Source organism: Dysidea avara, chromosome 11 (assembly GCF_963678975.1).
Source record: "Dysidea avara chromosome 11, odDysAvar1.4, whole genome shotgun sequence".
Lineage (NCBI taxonomy): Eukaryota > Metazoa > Porifera > Demospongiae > Dictyoceratida > Dysideidae > Dysidea > Dysidea avara.
The window spans coordinates 22,435,516-22,454,681 of NC_089282.1; the positions used below are offsets into that span (position 1 = coordinate 22,435,516).

The 19,166-nt window shown below is 36.9% G+C and overlaps 1 protein-coding gene across 18 annotated transcripts in view; it reads left to right on the forward strand.

The window, feature by feature from the left end:
* Positions 1 to 3,592: 3,592 nt before the first annotated feature.
* Positions 3,593 to 19,166, forward strand: part of LOC136238262 (uncharacterized) — a 100,823-nt gene continuing 85,249 nt past the window's right edge. For 17 of the 18 annotated variants that reach the window (XR_010692880.1, XR_010692885.1, XR_010692887.1 and 14 more), the window contains exons 1-7: positions 3,593 to 3,780; positions 10,463 to 10,702; positions 11,312 to 11,611; positions 14,665 to 15,018; positions 15,519 to 15,890; positions 15,945 to 16,079; positions 16,806 to 16,862. Coding sequence is in view for 1 of the 18 variants with exons in the window: in XM_066028622.1 (XP_065884694.1) it covers positions 3,705 to 3,780; positions 10,463 to 10,702; positions 11,312 to 11,611; positions 14,665 to 15,018; positions 15,519 to 15,890; positions 15,945 to 16,079; positions 16,806 to 16,862 (1,534 nt within the window). In the remaining 17 variants the exon portion in view is untranslated. The remainder of the gene's footprint in view (positions 3,781 to 10,462; positions 10,703 to 11,311; positions 11,612 to 14,664; positions 15,019 to 15,518; positions 15,891 to 15,944; positions 16,080 to 16,805; positions 16,863 to 19,166) is intronic. The other variant, XM_066028622.1, reaches the window with a different exon arrangement.

A 19,166-nucleotide genomic window follows, 5' to 3' on the forward strand; every position in this document is an offset into this window, starting at 1 on the left:
AATATCCACAGAGAAATTAACTAGAAGTTACTGGTGACAGGAAAAGGCTAGGTGATCATGACTTTATTCAGTCTAATAAACAGAATATGTGGTTGATTGAGTGAGGTATCACTTTCAAAATGTTCAGACGACCAGCGATGGAGATGCATGGATTCATCGAATTTTTGTTGCGGTTGGAGACACCAAAAGCAAACTGACTGTATATTATTTTATTAATATTCATTCACTTTCTTTATATTTTCTCATTTTTGAGCCTGTATACAAATAATTAAATTTTTCTTAGTCAATAGAAATCCTAGAATAAGATGGGAGAGAAAATTTATCTTTGTTTACCTATACTGTACAACTTCAAAGGAAAATGAAGAAAACATACAGACAAATCAATAAAATTAGTACAACTACAATAAGGTGAATTATAGATTTAAATACTTAGAGCCTTTAGTTAATTATTGTTCCAAAGCAAAATTGTGGTTGGAAAAAAAATACTGGTGAGATCTTGGTTAATTAACGACAGTGGATGGAGATTAAAAGGGTGATAACTTCTTGTTCTTGAATTTTTTGCGAAGTGGAGGTACAATGGGATATCAATTTCATTATGAAAACTTTGTATACATAAATAATCTAGCATTACTGTATTCATTTGTTCTCCACTTAAATATGCTACTAGTGTCGGTACATTGGCACTTAATTTGGCAGTCTACCTTGAAATCTCAACTCTAGAGTAGATGCAACACAGAGCAGCCTGCACTGTAACAAATACATGTGATCCCACTGTAATTTCATGGACCAGTTGGACTGGGAATCGCTTGAAAACAGACAAACAGATTTAACCTGTTTTGTTTGAATTGAAGAATATGAAATGTTACACTTAAGAAATTCTAGAATTCTTAGGTGGTATGTAATTAATGTGAGAGTGCCATTTCAGGTCTGACTAGATATATTGAAATTACACACACATCTTGGTCTAAATCACGTTTGCCTGGTGGCTATGGGCATGGTTTCACATGCATAGAAGGCTTATAATTAAGATTTGGTTGATCTTGGAGTTTTGGCATTTAGGGCTAGCAGTCAGACACATCCTTGAATTTGTGCAACAGAAAAAATCAGCTCACTATTGAACACGGCATTAGTCCACTGCACCAGCTGTTAATAATTCCATGCATACACTTCAGTGATGTTTGCAGAATATAGCCTCTTTGCGGTCTGCCAAAATATTTGTTACTCACATACTGCACAGAATTCTTCAAGTTTTAATTCAGCTGGCTCTTTCCTGTTACTAGTTAGTCTGGCGGCGCCCGCCCCTTCGCATGGAGTAAGGGTCTGGTTTGCTTAGTATCACCGAGTTGTTCTGGAGGAATTTAATTTGAATGTAATGACGTAACAAAAATGGTCTTAATGGAAGTGCCTCACTCAAAATTGTGGCAGTGATATTGAACTTCCTTCGCCTTTACACAGGCGAAAGTGGATTGGTCTACTTTTATAGAATAGACATGTCTCCCTACCTAGGAAATCAGAGCGTAACCCGGGTTTTTCGCGTATCAAACAAGGCGAAAAGCCCTTTCCGAAATAACACTTTCTTCTCTTTGTTCTTTATTAGCTAACTCCTTTTGTTTCTTTCAGTACTATTAGGGCATTTGATTCATTCTTCTGACGTAACATAAACAAAAATGCGCTGATTAAACGTGGAGCGTTCTGATTGGTTGCACCAGTTTTTGGTAATCCGGTACAACTCCACTATACTAAGCATACCAGACCCTTACTCTATGCGAATGGGCGGGCGCCGCCAGACTAGTTACTAGTGTCTTCCTGCTTGCTTTGTACACTGATTTATGACTTGAAAAGCTGGCCCAGACTGTTTTTTAAAGTCAAAATAAGCAAAAAAGCTCACATAAAGCGCCCTTCTTGATATATCCGTAGATGAAGCATGGATGAACATCACTAATACAGCTCATCCCACAATTAATACTTCGTTACTAATGACAACGAACAAGAACCCACAATCGATCCTTTAATTCTTTTTATCTTATGTTTAATCACCCACTGGAGGTGCCACTGATAACTTGTAAGGGCAGTTTCAGCAATGGTAAGTTGCAAGCTTCAATTTGAGAAAGCGTTCCGTTCCGTGGTTTAGTCCATCATTCCGTTCCGTTCCGTTCTGTTCCGTACAATATACCCCACCTAAGCAGGGGCGGATCCAGGGGGGGGGCTTTGGGGGCTGAAGCCCCCCCCTTCATATTTAGGCTTTACTTGATCAATATGCTTAGTATTATAATGAAATTTTGTCTTAGCATAATTATATGATCACTAATAATACAAATACTCATAAAACCACCTTATAAACATCTTTCCAAGGTATTATCAGTGGATTTATGCTAAAGTTTATGCAACAAGGACTCGGATCAGCATTGGAGGTGTACTACAAGATCGAGATACTCTAATAGAGCAGTCAGCTAACTACTCTAATAGAACATTCACTGGAAACATGTAGTTAGTTCTGTTATGGAATTTTTCCAAATCTACCTGCACCTATGCATACAATGAAGTGCATTGGTCTGTTTAAAGTGCTTCATTCATCTACTTGTGCAGTTTGTATGTATGGCAATACTTAATTCAGGTACACAATTTCCATTGAAAATGCTCTCAGATTCAATCTTGTATTGTTCAAGTTTCAAAATTTTCCGCTTTCAACATTGTTATTCTAACATTCACCTATTCAGTGTTGTACAATTGTGAGAGGGGAGCATCATGTACTTGGTTGTCTGTAACCTACCCAAACTTTTCCATTAGCAAAATGCTTCAGAGAGCCATACTTACAATCTAATAGGCAGTATATAAAATATCTACAGGCAGAAAATATTATGAATTTTATGTGGAAATGTCTCCAAATTGCAGTATTTTAGCATCTATTTTCAAAATTTTTCCTGGGGGGGCATGCCCTCAGACCCCCTAGTTCCAGCATGCTTCGCATGCTGGGAAGTGTGCTTCACACATCTCTACCCAAAAGATTAGTACCTTGAGTTAGCCCCCCCCTTTATAAATCCTAGATCCGCCCCTGCTAAGAAGGTCCCCATATGACATTGTTATATTCAACAATTGGGCGAACAAGTGTTTTATATAGTTTTACCATGACATCAGAGTCTTTACACTCAAATGATTTACAGATGAGACCTAGAATCCGGTAGGCCTTTTAACTACCCTGCATATCTGTGTAAATATGAAATCTTAATTTTGAGTCAGTTTGTATGCCGAGATCTCGAATGTTATCCAATAGCTCCAACTGGATTCCTGCTATAGTATAATTTCCCGTGTATGGAGTGTTGCCATATGTAAATAATGTAAGACCTTGCATTTTAAAATATTAAAAGATAATAACCAACGTTTTGACCAGCCGGTCAAGCAAGATATTTATGTCATTTTGCAGTACAAGGCAGTCTTCAGAAGAACGGATGGTACAATAGAGCTTTAGCTATATCATCTGCAAACATCAGTAACTGTGACTGGTCGTGGAGACAAGCATTCGATTCTGTCCTAGGGGAATGAATTATTAACCGGTTACGTAACCAAATGACCGTATAAACGTGAACATCCGGAGTAACCGAGGTTCAGTTGAGCAGCAAGGTGTCTCGGACTATCACACAAGCGAGGTGAATCTCGTAGCGTACATCACAAGATCGAATAAGGAATTGCCATACATAGTCTACAGGATGGCGACAGGGGTAAAATTGCTGACCACCGTATGCAGTGTAGTACTGATGATGGAGTTGTGCTTGGGAGCCGAAGGTTAGTTCGTGCTAGACCTATAATACCTGTAATGGGACTATACTAGCTGTACTCAGTAATAGTATTGTTGGTACTGAACATGCAGTCAGCACAGCTGGCATGCTCAGGAAAAAAAAAAGCATACACGTAACTATAGCTAGCTAGCTAAATCACAGTGATTTGAAATGTGAAAAAAAAAGAGTCTTTTAGATCAATCAGGAATTGTGGCAATGAGTTCCATCCTTGTATTGTTCTGGAGAAAAGGCTTTTTTTGTAAGATGTTGTGGATGTTAATATTATTTGTACACATACCCAGCACAGTTTTATGTACTTTACACTCATGGCACCAGCTTGCCAAGTTCTGTACTGTAAATTATGTTAGTATGAATACTGATGATGTTTCCTGGTTTCTCTGGTCATTGGAAAATAATAATTGGTAGTAGGAATTTAGTTATAATTGCTTTGTAAAATGTCTGTAGTCTAAATGTTTTTTGAAGTTCTGGACTGGAGATACCCATGCGTCTCTAACTTGCTATTTACTGTTGAATATTTTCAAGTTTGTGCATGTCATTGTTGTTAATAGGTTCCTGTGCTATCGAAGCATACAGTATTCCAGTTGAAGTCTGCATGACCATCAATGGTGCTGCTTTCACATCAGTTGAATAATTGCTTAACAAAATTTATTGCTCTGAATGTTTTTCCTGTTTCCTTTCATACATATGCATGATATGCTGACCAAGATAAATGTTTGTCCAAGAGTACTCCAAGTTAGGTATGTCTGTAGCTGCTACGGCCACCAGCCTGAGGCACAATTTAGGAGACTCCCTCAAGCAACTATGCTATGCGTTGATTTAGTTCTTATTACAGACATTGCTGATTAGAAGACTATTCATGTGCATTATTGTGGTCTGAAGGGCTTACCATACCATACAGTGTATGGCTACATAGAAGGGAAATGTGAATGCAATTGGCTGTATGAATAGCATTTTATAATATGACCCTTTACTTGAAGCTCTGGTAGGTAGTTTACCTATACTTAGCCTAATGGCAATTTAAGGCCAGCTCTGATAGATAGCCATAAAATAAGAAAGATTATGGTAGATAGCTAAACAAGAATAAATAATGGAGAAGAGAGTATCTAACTCAGTATTACTTAATCAAAAATGATCCTGTAAAGTCCACAGTGCTAGTTGGCCTGTATGACCACATTTTAACAATATTCATTTCAAAGAAGCAGGTGTCAAAGGGTGAAAAGAGCTTCTATCATAACTCACTAAGCTTCTTTGAAATGAATGTTGTTAAAATGTGGTCATACAGGACAATTATCACTGTGGACTTTACAGGCTCATTTTTGATGGACTAATACTGAGTTAGATACTCTCCTCTCTATTATTTACTTTTGCTATAAGGATATGTGATCAAAAGGATTCATACTTTGCTTGAATCTATTATACTATGTCAAAATCATACTGTTTCAACAGAAAACAGTAATTTCCTGGGGTTTTCCTGTTATGTTAAAATACATGTAATGTAACCCATATAGTTAGTGCTGGTAAAGAATTATATTGCAAAGAAAAATCAACCTGTAGCTGGTCAGCAGTTAGTATCATTCCTAGTACAGCAAATTCTGATAAACAATACTACAGTATGAATACATTGAGTTGAATCCTCAAAAATATTTAATAACTCATGGATGCAATTACACACAATCTTGAAATTTGCTCATTTGTAGTACTGCTTGACCCACTAAAAATATTTCAGAATCTTTTTGTTCAAATGTCTGACATAATGTTTACGGCCAATCAAAAGTTTCACAATACATTTCCTATGGAGAAGCCATATAAATACAGTGTCCATTACAGTCCTTTCCCAAACCTGTAATGGAGCCAAACCGTACGTGTCTGTTGTTGACACCTTTGCTGTTACCACTAATCATCTGGTTGGCTGAAATGTTAACTCTGTTGAGAAAAATCTACTTTTAATTTTTAGCTGTTTTTCAGGATTCAGCTCAACTTGTACATACTATATAATTGGTCATTTTCCCCAACAGGTGACTCAGAGAATATGCAGTTAGCTAAAAGGAGCACAGTGTCACAACATTATAAGAAAATTTAACTTCAGCTGAGCACAAAATATTATGCTTGACCTACAAAATTACAAGATGTAGCAAACTACTGAGAGGCAGTAAATATTTACAAGATTCAATACTCTTGATTAGAAATGCTAGTATTACAGTCCTTCATACAACTTTGTGGTGCTTTTAAGCTCTTTATAGCACACACAGGTCAAAGTATCAAGGATCAAAGTATTCAAAGCTGGTGCTTCACAGATTATGTTTCAGTTTTGAAATTGTTCACCATGTGCAGGAAAGCCAGCATCAATGCACATCTTTGAAAACCAACTTGTCATAGTGGTTCAGCAACATTTTGACAAGTTTGGGAGGAATTTTGAATGGTACTGTACCATTCCTAGGAATTCTTGACATTATTAGGTGTGGGTATGTTGACAATTGCAGCAATTGACAAGAAGAAAACATCCTGACCGCCTGGCAGACTCCTGTAAGCATTCGAGTGTTAATCGGATGGCTGCAGGTTCGAGGCTGCCTAGGTCCAGTCATGGATTTTTTTTTCTCCTAGCTTTCTCCACCTTTTCGAACACATTTTCTGTATCAACTTTCAAGAGGCTGTAGGACCAGGTGTCCTACAGACCTTCAGCACTTGTGCTGTAAAGCCTTAATAAATAAAAAATAAATTTAAAAAGCAGTTTTTTCAGGATCAGCTGCTATGTCTCTGTCTGTGAGAATATATCCAACAAAGAGTACTGAGGTATGTCTCAACTCAGTCTTAGTAGGATTCAACTTAAAGCCTCTCTCACAAGCTCTGCTTAGGAATGTCTTACCAGGTTGGTCCTGATACAGATGCTGTGATTTGATCTCAGCTTTTGCTTGTTTACAGAAAGAAATTGACAGTTTTGTAGGAGAGTGTACTACTAGTGGCACTGATGAGTCATTGTGTAATGACCATATAACTCACCTAAAGGCCAATAAAATTATCAGCATACTGACTCAGCACTTGCTGTTACACGCGTTTTATTAATGAGATCATTCTGTTTCCTGATGGTTACTATAGACTTGAAAGAGGAAGTAAAAGGGCATTTTAGCATACGTTTTAGACCTGACACTTGTTAAGGGAAAGTTTTCCAGATAGCTTACCAGTTACTATATGTAGGAAAAAATGGGTGCCCAATTTCCTGGCAAAAAAGATTATTCTTGGAAAAACATTTAAGCAAAGATTGATACACACACACACACACACACACACACACACACACACACACACACACACACACACACACACACACACACACACACACACACACACACACACACACTTACATACATGTATTACAGGGGCGGATCCAGGAGTTGACAAGGGGAGGAGCACAAACAGGCCAAGTTGTAGATGGTTAGGAGATCCAGATTCCCTTGTTAGTTGCTGCATTTTTGAAACAGCAAATAATCACCTCTTAGTAGTGTCTCACTGTTGATTTTGATCTTTTCAGGTGGTTGTGAAGTAAAAGCTGTTTAAAGGCTCTAAATGTCTTAAACAACAGCAATACGATAATTATTTTAGTGGTGTTTAGTATGCAAGAAGGTGCTGGGTGACAATTTCAGAGCTATTTTGGCTTTGGTTCACTTTGGTTTCAAGTGGATTTGTAATAAATGCTATTAAAATGTGCATATTTTCATGAGTTTATAAACTGATCTTGGACTGACATAGTCTGGCGTAGCCGACCCGCGCGTGTAACGCGAGGGTCTGGTGACAGCCGCATTCAGTACCTGTGCCAGCCTTACGAAAAACTGGTGCGTCCAATCAGATTGCTTAGTGACCAATTAATAACATTCTATGACGTTATTCCGATTAGGCCACTCCAAATATATTCTCTGTTTCCCGTCCTGGACTCAGGCATATTTGCATGCGGGCGGGCGGTCCATTTCCATTATTTCATTATAAGATTGGCTAGATTTTCAAGCCATTATTTGCCTGGCACAGCCAAAAAGGCTGCATAAAAGCATGCTTAAGCGTGTTCCTTCCTTTGTAGTTGCAAAAATAACACAAACGTGAAGTTTGTGCTGACTTGATAGCACTGCTGACACGTGAGCTGACACTGTTTCAAGATAGCTTTTACTGAACCTATCAGTATGCAAGAATAACCGGAAAATAATGGAAGAATACGGAATAATGGAATATTTAGAGCTGGCAGTAACCAGATGCGGGTGGTGGACGGGAAACAGAGAATTTATTTGGAGTGGCCTTATGGCGAGCTTCTTATGTCTTTTCTACAACCAGCACAAATGTAAGGGTTTGTAGAGGAAATAGACGTCAATCAAGTGCAAGTACAGTAGCTGTCGCGCTCTGTTACCGGAAGTTGTTCAAGTGTTTCGCGCGTATTTTCAAATTTAATTGCATTTTTTAAGCGGTATCACCAGGGGTCATAACACACGTACATACTGAAAACTACAACATACTACTACTTATTACCTAACTATATACTTATTACTACCTATACATTCCATCTGCACAGGTACTGAATGCGGCTGTCACCAGACCCTCGTACTACGCGCGCGGGTCGGCTACGCCAGACTAGGACTGACATAAAGTTTAGTAGCTAGCTATTTTAATCAGAAGTATGGCTGGCTCCACCACAAGGTGAGGGGAAGGGGAATTTGCCCCAAATGCCCCATCCTAGATCCGCCATTGTACTATGCACACATACACACACTACACACTCATATACAATTAGAGTTAAAAGAAATTACTTTACGATACAGCAAGAGTGAATATAGAACACAGCTGAATTATAAAGGTTCAGTGTTACATTTTTGGATTAGTTGTATATGACCATTCATTCTTGGCCGCTTCAGATATCAGCCATTTCAGTTCCCAGTTACTTTCATGTATACACCTGTTTTATAGCCAAGGTGTTCTTGCATGGATTAAACTTTAGTAATTGTATTCTTGGCCGCTTCAGATATCAACTCTTTAAGTTACCAGTTACTTTTCACTTCAGCTAAGCTGAATTTTCTTTTTCTTTTTTACATTGGGTTCCAGGTACTTGTAGTTTCTTGGGCGCGCCTTTTTTACAGCGAAGGTGTTTTTGGGGTGGATTACATACTACTTGCAACTGAACTATTTAGTTACAGTTACATATTACCCATAAAATAAAGTAACTATAATAATATTACACATTATATTACTTTGTGTCCACAGCCTTAAGCTGTCATGTGTGAAACTACCACCTTATCACGTGACACGATCAAACAGTCCAAATGCTAACGTGTAAATTAGGAGCATCTGGGGGCATGTTTAGGGATCCGCCGATTATGCTGGCATAATTTTGAGCATAATAGGTACCTAAAAGCATTGAGCATATTGCCAGCATAATAGGTTAAATATTTGTACGATAGTATAAATTCTTGCTGGAAAATGACAATTGCAAAATAAGATCGATATACTCTAATAGAGCAGTCAGTAACTCTAATAGTACAATCATACAACTGACTGTTCTATTAGAGTATATCGATCTTTTCTCTTACATGCAGCAAGAATTCATTATTTGTGTTCCAGCCACTCATTTTTTTCTTTCTATACAGTGTTAAACTAGTAGCGTAGCATATGAACTAAGGCATGAACATTGAGCATAATCGAGCATAATAGGTAAATATTGAGCATTAATTTAAGCATAATAGGTGAATTTTTGAACAGTGCAGCATAGCATAATAGGTAAAATTATGAGCATAATCGGCGGGTCCCTAGGCATGTTCCCAAGGAAATTTTGAAAATCAGACACTCTGAAACTGAACCTGAGAGTGATTTCATATTGCTTGTATATATGATATGTAGTCATGCTATTAGTATATTCTTGCCCTATGAATTATAACACTACACAAAATCGTATTCATCACTGCACACTTTATATTTAACACTACAGAGTTGTGCAGTGTTAAGGCCTTATTTTAGGCCCTGTTGGAAGCCAACAAAAGAATTCCCGGTATGCGTTGTTGGACAGTGTGCAAATCTTGATTATAAGTACAGAGCTGGTGAATAAGCTTCATTCAGTAGGCTTCATTACTTTGTTGTGGCTTGGTGTTACTCAGTGGATTATTAACGAGATTAGTAACTTTGTTACTTGTAGTAATAATATTAGATTCGTTACAGTAACTATATTACTTAGGTAACGCGTTACATTTGTAAGTAAAGTAACTTGAGTTATATTACCTGTTTTTATAGTGTATTTCGTTATATTACTTAGATACCATAAAAGTAATAATATTATGTAACGCGTTACATTATGTAACGCATTACATAAGTAACACGTTACTCCCAACATTGTACATACATATACACATCATATAATCACATGCGTGCATATATACACACAACACACATATACATACACACAAGTACTGTAAAAAGTTTTTAAAATAAAAGTGGATTTACCCTTATTAGGAGCATTTTGTTATGGCAAATTTAGTGAAAAATATGAGCTTTAGTTACCAATTAACTATTACACATTGGCAGCATGATTAATTTAATTGCCAAACTTTACCTTCCAAATTAATTGACAAGCTGATTCATGTTTTGTCAAAAAAAATTGTTTATGGTATTTGAATAACCACAATTCTCTCTCTCTCTCTCTTTAGCATCATTGTCAGTGACCATCACAGCTGATGTTGATAATTTAGTGTGTGACAATCAAACTGTAACCCTTTCCTGCAATGCTGCTAATGCTACTCAATTACACTGGATTATCAATCATAAAGAAGTGTCCACCAATAGAACTATTTCTGTGATTGCCACACCTGTGCCTTCACAGTACTTCTGTAATGCTAATGATGACCATGGCAACACTGGAGAGTCTCATATCACTATAGTCAGTAACGGTAAGTCTGGTGTATGAAAATATTTTAAAAATCAGTGCTACAAAGTACTGGAACTAAGACCATTCAGCTGAAATTTTAACTTTTAAAAAGAATAACTTAATAATCTCTACCTTGGCTGGGGATGCCTTCCGTGGGAGTTGAACTCTCCCTCCCCAATTGACATTCAAATATTTTCCTATTGTGCCAATTGTTTCTAACTATATGTAAGTGTTGTTTTGTATTGCTTTATAAATGCTCTGTGAGTTTTTAACCTTATACTGACACCCACGTATACATTGATTCTGGTGAAATTTGAAAGCTAAAATTAATGCAGATTCTGGGAGGCACACCCCACAGACCAGGGATTCTATGCTCTGGTCAGCCCTCCTCACCTCAACTATTTCCTCCACCAATGGATTCATTTGCATAATTAAGAGATTTGGTTGAAAATCAACAAACTACAACTGTCCTATTTCTGCCACTAAAATAAAAGGGTTTCTGAAGCTCTGCGTAGTACGAGGAGAAATCACTTTAGGACTAGCCTTCTTTATATAGGTTCCTAGTGGAATCATGTATAATGTATTATAGAAAATTGGTGTATATAACTTTCAAGATTCTTATGCTTTCTAGGTTCAACTCCTTGTTTGGATAGGAACTTCCACAGTACTGTTCCAGTATCTGATGGACAATCTATTAATATTACAGTAAAGTTTCTTCACAACACTCCCTCATGCAATTTACCAGTGATTAGTGGACAGTGGTCAAGAATAAATGGCTATATGCCTCATCTCAGTGGTATAACCAATGGAACAGATTTTAGTAGACTGGCATTTTATAACATATCTGCTAGTTATGCGGCAACATATGTCTTTACAGCAGTTAATCAATGTGGTACCAAATTTATTGAAGTATTGCTTGATGTGGATAAAAGTTAGTTAACATCAGTTTGTGCACATACATTGTACCATGTCAGAATTTTTAACCAGGCTCATGCCAATAGCTGGCTTTAGCTGGCTAAAGGATTTTTGGTTTTTTCAAGGACTGTGTGTTTGTGTTTACATGGCTGCAAGTCTGTCTGCACTCATTGTATGTAAACATTCAGCCATTACATAAAACAAATTGTGGCAGATTCCAGCTATTTCGAGATACCATCAATTTGTGCCACAGGGGTTCTTTTTTTTAACCAAAAATAAGGATAAACCTTCAAATAGTGCTGCACTGCGGTATTACTCGAGGGTGTGATACTGACGTTTTAAACCCACCACTACTTAACAATCACAACACATTACTACCTACACACTTCTTGTATACAAGACCTTTCTTTCACTGAAGTCTTTGCAGCACAACCATGTCACGCCTCATGATATGCAGTCAGTTTACTAACTAATATCTGGAATTTCAATCGTGTAACAGCCTGTGTGACAGCCATTTAAGTTAACCAGGACAATGCCTTCCTTAAATTGAGATGAAGATGAATACTAGAGAAATTCACCTAATATCGGAAGGGTTCACCCCGGACACACGATTATACAGAGATGGATTACAATATTTAAATACTTTATACATCCTCACCTAGGTAAAGGTTGTACGAGTTCACACGTCAATATCAGCCTTCCCAGATTCCTCATCTCATCACAGCAGCCTTCCAAGATTTATCCGATTAATATGCATAATCGGAAAAAAAAGTTGATTCACAGACACCCACCATCTACAAATCACACTTGTGTGCATCCAATCAACAGTTTTATATCTTCACTTTGTAGAGCAACTCATCTACTCTCTAAATATCCCTAGTTTATTTAATCAAATCTTTTAAATCATGAATTACAAATAAAATAAAATGAGACATCACTGGAGTAATAATCACACCATAAATTTAAATATACAGAAACTTAATTAAGTATACGTAGTTTGAGATGTATTTGCAGGAAATGTGTACCATATACTTTAACAAACATCATATACTTCTGTACACTTAAATTTATGGTGTGATTATTACTCCAGTGACATCTCATTTTATTTGATTTGTAATTCATGATTGAAAGGATTTGATTAAATAAACTAGGGATATTTAGAAAGTAGATAAGTTGCTCTACTGTATCAAGCACACGGGTTATATCAAGTCAGACTACAACAAGTTTGATACTGAAATTTGATTGGCTGAACATGTGGTCTCTAAATCCCATAGTGCCACACTCATGTCCTATAGAGACTAAACTCTGAGGCAATATGAAACACGGCAATTACATGCTTGTAACATTGGCAATGCATGGGCGCTTAAATGGATAGTAACAGCCATACAGAATTATATGGAGGTGTAATGAGCTTGTTTGTACCACTCAACACTACATTTCTTGTGTACAAGTAGCTAAGTTGTGGTCCAGTTCATTATACTTCATGGCATGCAAGCACACATGCAAGCACCCGCCCATAATATTGGCCGACATTTATATGGATAGTAACAGCTATGCTGAGCTAAAGGGAGGTGTATAGGGCTTGTTTCTACTAATTGACATTACATTTCTCATTTACAAGCAGCTGTTAAGGTACAATAACGATTTGTAGTCTAAATAAGTTAGATATCCAACAACCAGGGTTCTATGTAATAGTTAGACTTCAGACCACAGGGGTCTAAGTAATTTAGCAACCTGATGGCCCTGTGTCGTGGCGCCTGAGCGAAGCGAAGGCGCTACTACAGGGCCTGAGGGTTACTAAATTACTTAGACCCCTGTGGTCTGAAGTCTAAGTTGTTTAGACCCTTTATGTAGTTGTTGTACCTTAACATTGTTGACAGCTGCTTGTAACAGAGAAATGTAGCGTCCATTAGTAGAAACAAGCCATTACTCCACCCGTAACAACAGTTACGAGTTTAAAATTAATTTTCAGGTGGCGATGCGTTGCCAACGCTACCAGTGCAGGCGGGTGAGCGTAATAAACATGAAAAGGGTCTAAGTAAACATGAAAGGGTCTAAATAATAGTTAGACGTTAAGAACCCAGTGGTTCTTGACGTCTAACTTATTTAGACTACAACTCGTTATTGTACCTTGAGTTGACAGCTGCTTGTAAATGGGAAATGTACTAGAAACAAGCCCTCTACACCTCCCTACACGGCGGGACCTCAGAGTGGCTGTTGCTACCCGTTTAAACGCCCATGCGTTGCCAATGTTACAGGCGCGTGATATGTATCGAAGCACTGGACTCAACGACTGGACTACAACTCATTGTTGCTGTTGTTGTGCCCCGACAGCTGCTTGTAAGCAAGTAATGTGGTGTTGATTAGTACAAACAAGCCCATTACACCTCCCTCTAATTCAGTACGGCTGTTATTAGCCATTTAAACGCCCATGCGTTGCCAATGTTACAGGCGCGTAATTATCGTGTTTCGTATCGCCTCAGAGCGTGGTCTCTATTGGACATGACCGTGGCTCTACGAGATTTAGAGACCACGTTTTCAGCCAATCAAATTTCAGTATCAAACTTGTTGTAGTCTAAGTAAACATGAAAAGGGTCTAAGTAACTTAGACACCTCCAAAATCTACCAAATTCACCACAAAAAGGGTCTAAATACAGGATTTGGGGCCTTCAAATTTTCTAAATTCCGTAGAACTCTGGTTCTTGACATCTAACTGATATGTAAGCTATTGGTGAGTTCAAGGTAAGCCAGAGTTAGAAGGTGAGAACTGCCCATCCCACAAAAGACCAGACAATCCATGAATTTACCAAAACTGGGTAAGTTCCTTCTTCAGTCTCTTATAAGCCATCCTTCTTTCTTCACATTTGTGAGCTGATCTTGGAACTTTTTGGCATATTGGTCAATTTTCTGTTTTAATATCTGGAACTTAAAGTGAACCGATCACATGTTGAAACAGTTTATACTGTTCCCATAGTCTCCTGCACTTATATACAACTCAAAGTCCTGGATGTTCCCCTGGTGACCTCTACTATTTTCTGTGATCTTATATGTTCCCATATTTTTTTATAGAACAAACATGCATTTCTAATGAGGATGCAATTCCTATAAAGACTATTACTCCTAACCAGACAATAATCAAAGGAGAGAGTATAAGTTTATCTTGTTTATTTGAAGATCGTTATGATCCTAATTACTTAGACTTCACTGTTTACTGGATGGTTGGCAACACCAACATTTTGAGAGAAAGCAATCATACTGGTTATCAATTAGATGAACCAAAGCAAGTTTGTTCTTCTGGTAATGATAGTTGCTGCTTATTTGTGAGCATCCTTCACATCAATACTGCTGCATTGTCAGATAGTGTAGCTGTGACATGTAATGCTATTCATAATGGACATAAAAGTAGTAAAACTGCTAATTTAAGTAAGTCAATCAATTGTTACTGAATTTATGCAGTACAACATCTGCAGCACTAAAATTGTGCATTACTCTATGCTGAGCTGATTATCCATTCAAACTAAATATGTAGCTATAATTTCACCGCACATAGACTGCTCTACTAGAATATCTTTCTGCCACTTTCAAACACCGTACTCCCATTTTAAATCTACAAAAGCTATGCTTGTAATGCAATATATAAACAAGCAATCCTTGCCTGCTATATGGAAGTTCATGAGCACTGAATGTCGCAGACTAAATCTGTTTACAAACTGCTTGAACTTTTGCTGATACAATTAATAGTATTATAGGTTTTGGTATAATGTTTCTGACTTCTTGTTACACTTGGTGGGTCCCCAGTAAGACAGTGCCTGATACAATTATACATAATGATTAGTTTAAGATATGCATGTCTCTTACATTTCAATAGCCAAATGACTATATGTTTTGATAAAAATGATACAGCTGTATGTGTAATTTTATAGCTGTGATAGAGCGACCAGTGCTGACAAATGGACCTCATAGTGCTAATGTGAAAGAGAACAGTAATAAATCTTTGACATGTAACTTTGATGCTTCTGATATACAATATTTGAGCATTTGCGCATTTCAATATAATCTTAGAGAGATCCGTATCAGTCCATCATCCAAATATAGCATTCAGAAAGACTCAGGAACAAACTCAGGGAGAAAAAATCAAATTCACTGTAAATTGACCATCTTTGATTTTGATAGCACCGACGAGGGATTGTATACCTGTTACTGCTTTTACAACCAAAGTCTTGAACAAAAGTATCATTTTCACAATGATCTCATATCTTCAAACAATGGAACAGCCATGTTGCATTTTATCACAAGTAAGTGTTTAACAATGATAGAAATAGCTTAATTATTTAAATCCTCTTGTTTAGATGATAGTCATGAAGACAGTAGTAGTCACATGGTTTTAATCATTGCTTGTATAGCAGTAGCAGTGCTGGTCATAATAATTTTGATTGCAGGATTAATTACAGTTATCAGAATAAAAAGGCACAACAGAAAAAGAGGTTTGAAATATATAATGGATAAATGAATAACTTTGCATTACAGATACACAGTTTGTTTACACTGAGCTGTATATATGTATACACCTGTAGAACAGTTTAGCCATCTGTGTTTTTGGTATTAGCTTAATGTAATTTCAAGTAGTTGGTTCTAATCATAAATGACGGATGAGACACTCAAAGGAGACATCAAGGGGACAAGAAGTACTAGGATATAAAAATTATTGTATTTGCTAGCAGGGGAAAGGATGTGGTGCAAATCTGATTTCACTGAGTTATGAGAATAGCTTAAAAGTATTCCCATTTCCCAAAATCGGTTTTTTTAAATGACAAAAATTGTCCATAAATCAGTGAATGTTTATTAGATTTTCACCAACTGTGGTTTATAATTTTGCCTTTATAAAGTTTGTATGCATGCCACGTTTCATGGTGATTGAATTACATGTTTGCAGTTTCTGTAAAGTGTGCCAAAATAAGAATAGAGTAAGGCAAAAATAACCTTGGTTCTGCATATTTTGGGAATGGCTGGAACAGTTTAAATTGCTTCATTTTGGTGCGTGTCTATATACCTGGCAGTAAACTAGCACTCCATTATAAAGTTGGTCTAATTTAGAGAAGGTAACACAAGGTAACACAAGGTCACACTGAGTGTTGGGGCATTACTTTTAAAAAGATATATTACATATTACTCATTACTTCCAATGCTGTATAAATGCTAATCTATTCTAGGGTATGAAGAATTGCCAGAGATTTCTTCTCCAGGAAATAAAAGAACAATTTTTCAAGGTATTTATTTTTAATTATATTGTGTGTATAATAGTAAATCTAGATGAAAACAACACAGTTGTAAAAATAGTGCAGTCCTGAACAAAAATGGAAAAAGTGAAGTGGTAGCTAAAAGTAGAACGAGCTAATGATAATAATGTCCGTGAATCTGACAATGCTTATAGTTTATTAGTCATCAACTACACCGGATCCACTGATGTATGTAGTACACTTTGAATCTCTGTTTTTGTCATGTAACTTGTTAACAAACTACAGTATATTATGTAGATACACAGTGGCATAGCAGGCTTTTTCAAAGGTCTGGTGGTTTCTAATGGTAGTAGCTCACAGATGCAGGCCGGGTTCTCAGGCTCTGCACTCCCAGCTGCTGACAGATATTGAATGATTTAAATTTTAGAAAATCCCATGTGATAACTATAGCGCAGCTACTGTATACAAAGCTAGAATGAATGTCACATTTCGTATGCATCACGTTATCATCCCTTAGGTAAAACTGGAGTTTCTGTATAGCTTACAGAATAAGATTGCCAGACATGGAATCATAGAGCTAAATCAAACTACTGGTATATTATTATACATTTACATTCTCAAATGGTTCAAGTTCTGGAGATTTGTCTTTAAGCTGGTAGCATTATGCGTTTCAATTCAATGAGAGGTGTCCATCAATTAAAAAGCTAATAGATAATCTCCACTAACACAGATGTCTAAATTTATTTAGCGTTTAGCACCATGCAGTACTGTTTATGTACAAATTTTGAGGGGTGTATTTTTACGGATTTTGCGGTTGCCAGTGGCGTAGCCAGGGAAAAAATTTTACCGAGGCAAAGTTTATGAATTGAGAAGGTCTACTTCTGACTCAACTGATTGGTACAGCATGAGGAGGCTATATTTTTGATTGTAACTGTTAATGCATATGATATGCATGATCAATTAGCTCAATAAAATACCATGCATTTGACTCATTGGAACTTTTGAAAAGTAGAATAATGTGAAGAAAATTAATGTACATAATTGTAAATGATTTAGACCAAGCAGTGTAATGAGAACAGTGGCTACAATCTGCACTGAATGCTCTATTAGAGTATATTACGATGACTGCTCTATTAGAATATATCGATCTTTTACAACCAAATTCAACTGAGTAGCTGAAAAGTTGTCCAGCACCATGTCACCATGGTCTCCAGCCCTGCTTAGTACTACAGCCATAGATTCTATTATGTGTGATACAGTAATGTTGTCTAGTAACGTTTGAGTAGAAAATCCGGGGTGCCAAAGCTCAGGCCTGCTCATGCAGCCTGTTGAGCATTTTTACCAAGGCAGCTGCCTCGGTTGCCTCAATGGTAGCTACGCCACTGGTTGCTTAGCTGACCGCAAAAATTTCATCCTTAAAAATTAAAGACTAGCCCTATGCTAAATAACAGATAGCCTGAGTGAAATGTGAGTGATCAACGAAAATGAAAATGTTGAATTTAGTCAATCCGCGAAAACTATATGCCTCGAAAATTGGTATGTATGTAGTATAACTTTAAGTTGAAGAAGTCAAAAAATTACATATTACATTACAGTAAAGCCACTCCAAATAAAATTAATTCTCTGTTTCTTGCATTTGGTTACTGTCAGCTCTAAATATTCCATTATTCTATACATATTCTTCCATTGTTTTCTGGTTGTTCTTGCATACTGTACAGGCTCAGTAAAAGTGATTTTGCAGTAGCATCAGCTCACGTGTCAATGTGCTATTTAGTCAGCACAAATACATGTTTGTGTTTTTTTTGTAACTTAAAAAGGAAAGTACAAGCTAAAGCATGCTTTTATGCTTTTCATGGCTGTGCCAGGCAAATAATGGCTTGAAAAGCTGCCAATCTGGACCACTTACCCACATGCAAATATGTGTGAGTCCAGGATGGGAAATGGAGAATTTATTTAGAGTGGCCTATGAAATGTAGGTTTACTTGCATGACAAATACTTGTCTATTTTCTGAGCAACTAAGGAAAAATACATAAATGAAAAGGATTTTAAACGTTTGATGTAAAATTTTATTTCTTACATTTGTACCCTTTCAAACAGTCACTGACCATGGTATTCTTTCTAACTATTTACTGGTCTGTAAGAGTAGTCCCTCAATCTATAAAGCAGATTTTACCCTTGTTTCCCTCTGGATCCATCCTGAAAAAGATACCATAACTTGTTATGCATACACTGTTCTTGCTGTTTACTGTATTGTACGTACTACTAAACTTTGATATTAATTTTGGTGCTCCTGTTGATGTATGTATAATAGCTAAGTACCAATCTCAAAAGGA